Source organism: Condylura cristata, unplaced genomic scaffold, assembly GCF_000260355.1.
Source record: "Condylura cristata isolate star-nosed mole 26May11 unplaced genomic scaffold, ConCri1.0 scaffold00054, whole genome shotgun sequence".
Classification (NCBI taxonomy): Eukaryota; Metazoa; Chordata; class Mammalia; order Eulipotyphla; family Talpidae; genus Condylura; species Condylura cristata.
In genome coordinates this window covers 1,360,627-1,361,136 of record NW_004567155.1, presented here as the reverse complement: position 1 = coordinate 1,361,136, position 510 = coordinate 1,360,627, and the positions used below count along the sequence as shown (strand labels likewise).

The following is a 510-nucleotide window of genomic DNA, read 5'->3' as shown; positions in this document are numbered from 1 at the left end:
AGCCGGTGGGCGGGCCGGGCCTGCAGGCTGGGGGCGGCTGCGGGGGCCCCGTCTCCGGTCCTGCCTCCGGGGACCCGAATTCTCTACACCTGGTCTGCTCCCGCCTGGCCGCACAGCGCCCGGCCACCCTCTCAGAGCCTGTTCTCCCCGCGCTGGCCGGAGCCCCGGCCCCCACAACCTGCGCTCTCCGAGAGACCCCAGCATCAACAGGCTGTGGCCCCGGACCGACGTGGGGCGTGCGCAGGGAAGGACCCCACCGCTGGTCAGGGCTGGGACCCCAGCTGCTTGGGGCCCGCCCAGGCTCCAGGCTGCTCAGCCACCCCTCTGTGCCCACAGGCCTGGCCCAGCTCGGCACCGTGGACCTCTCTCCTGTGCCCCCGGGGCTTGGTGGTGAGTCCAGCGGCTATCAGAGCTGCCAGCCCTACTGGGGAGTGGAGCCCCCAGGGCACGGGGGTCCAGTTGGTATCTCTGAGGCTACCTGCAGTGGCGAGGGGGGTGGGTGGGCTGGGG

At 73.1% G+C, this 510-nt stretch overlaps 1 protein-coding gene across 1 annotated transcript in view; it reads left to right on the top strand.

The window, feature by feature from the left end:
- Positions 1-510, top strand: part of MUC5AC (mucin 5AC, oligomeric mucus/gel-forming) — a 47,274-nt gene that overhangs the window by 1,022 nt on the left and 45,742 nt on the right. Inside the window, exon 2 of the mRNA XM_012734336.1 lies at positions 337-390. Within this exon, the coding sequence (XP_012589790.1) occupies positions 337-390 (54 nt within the window). The remainder of the gene's footprint in view (positions 1-336; positions 391-510) is intronic.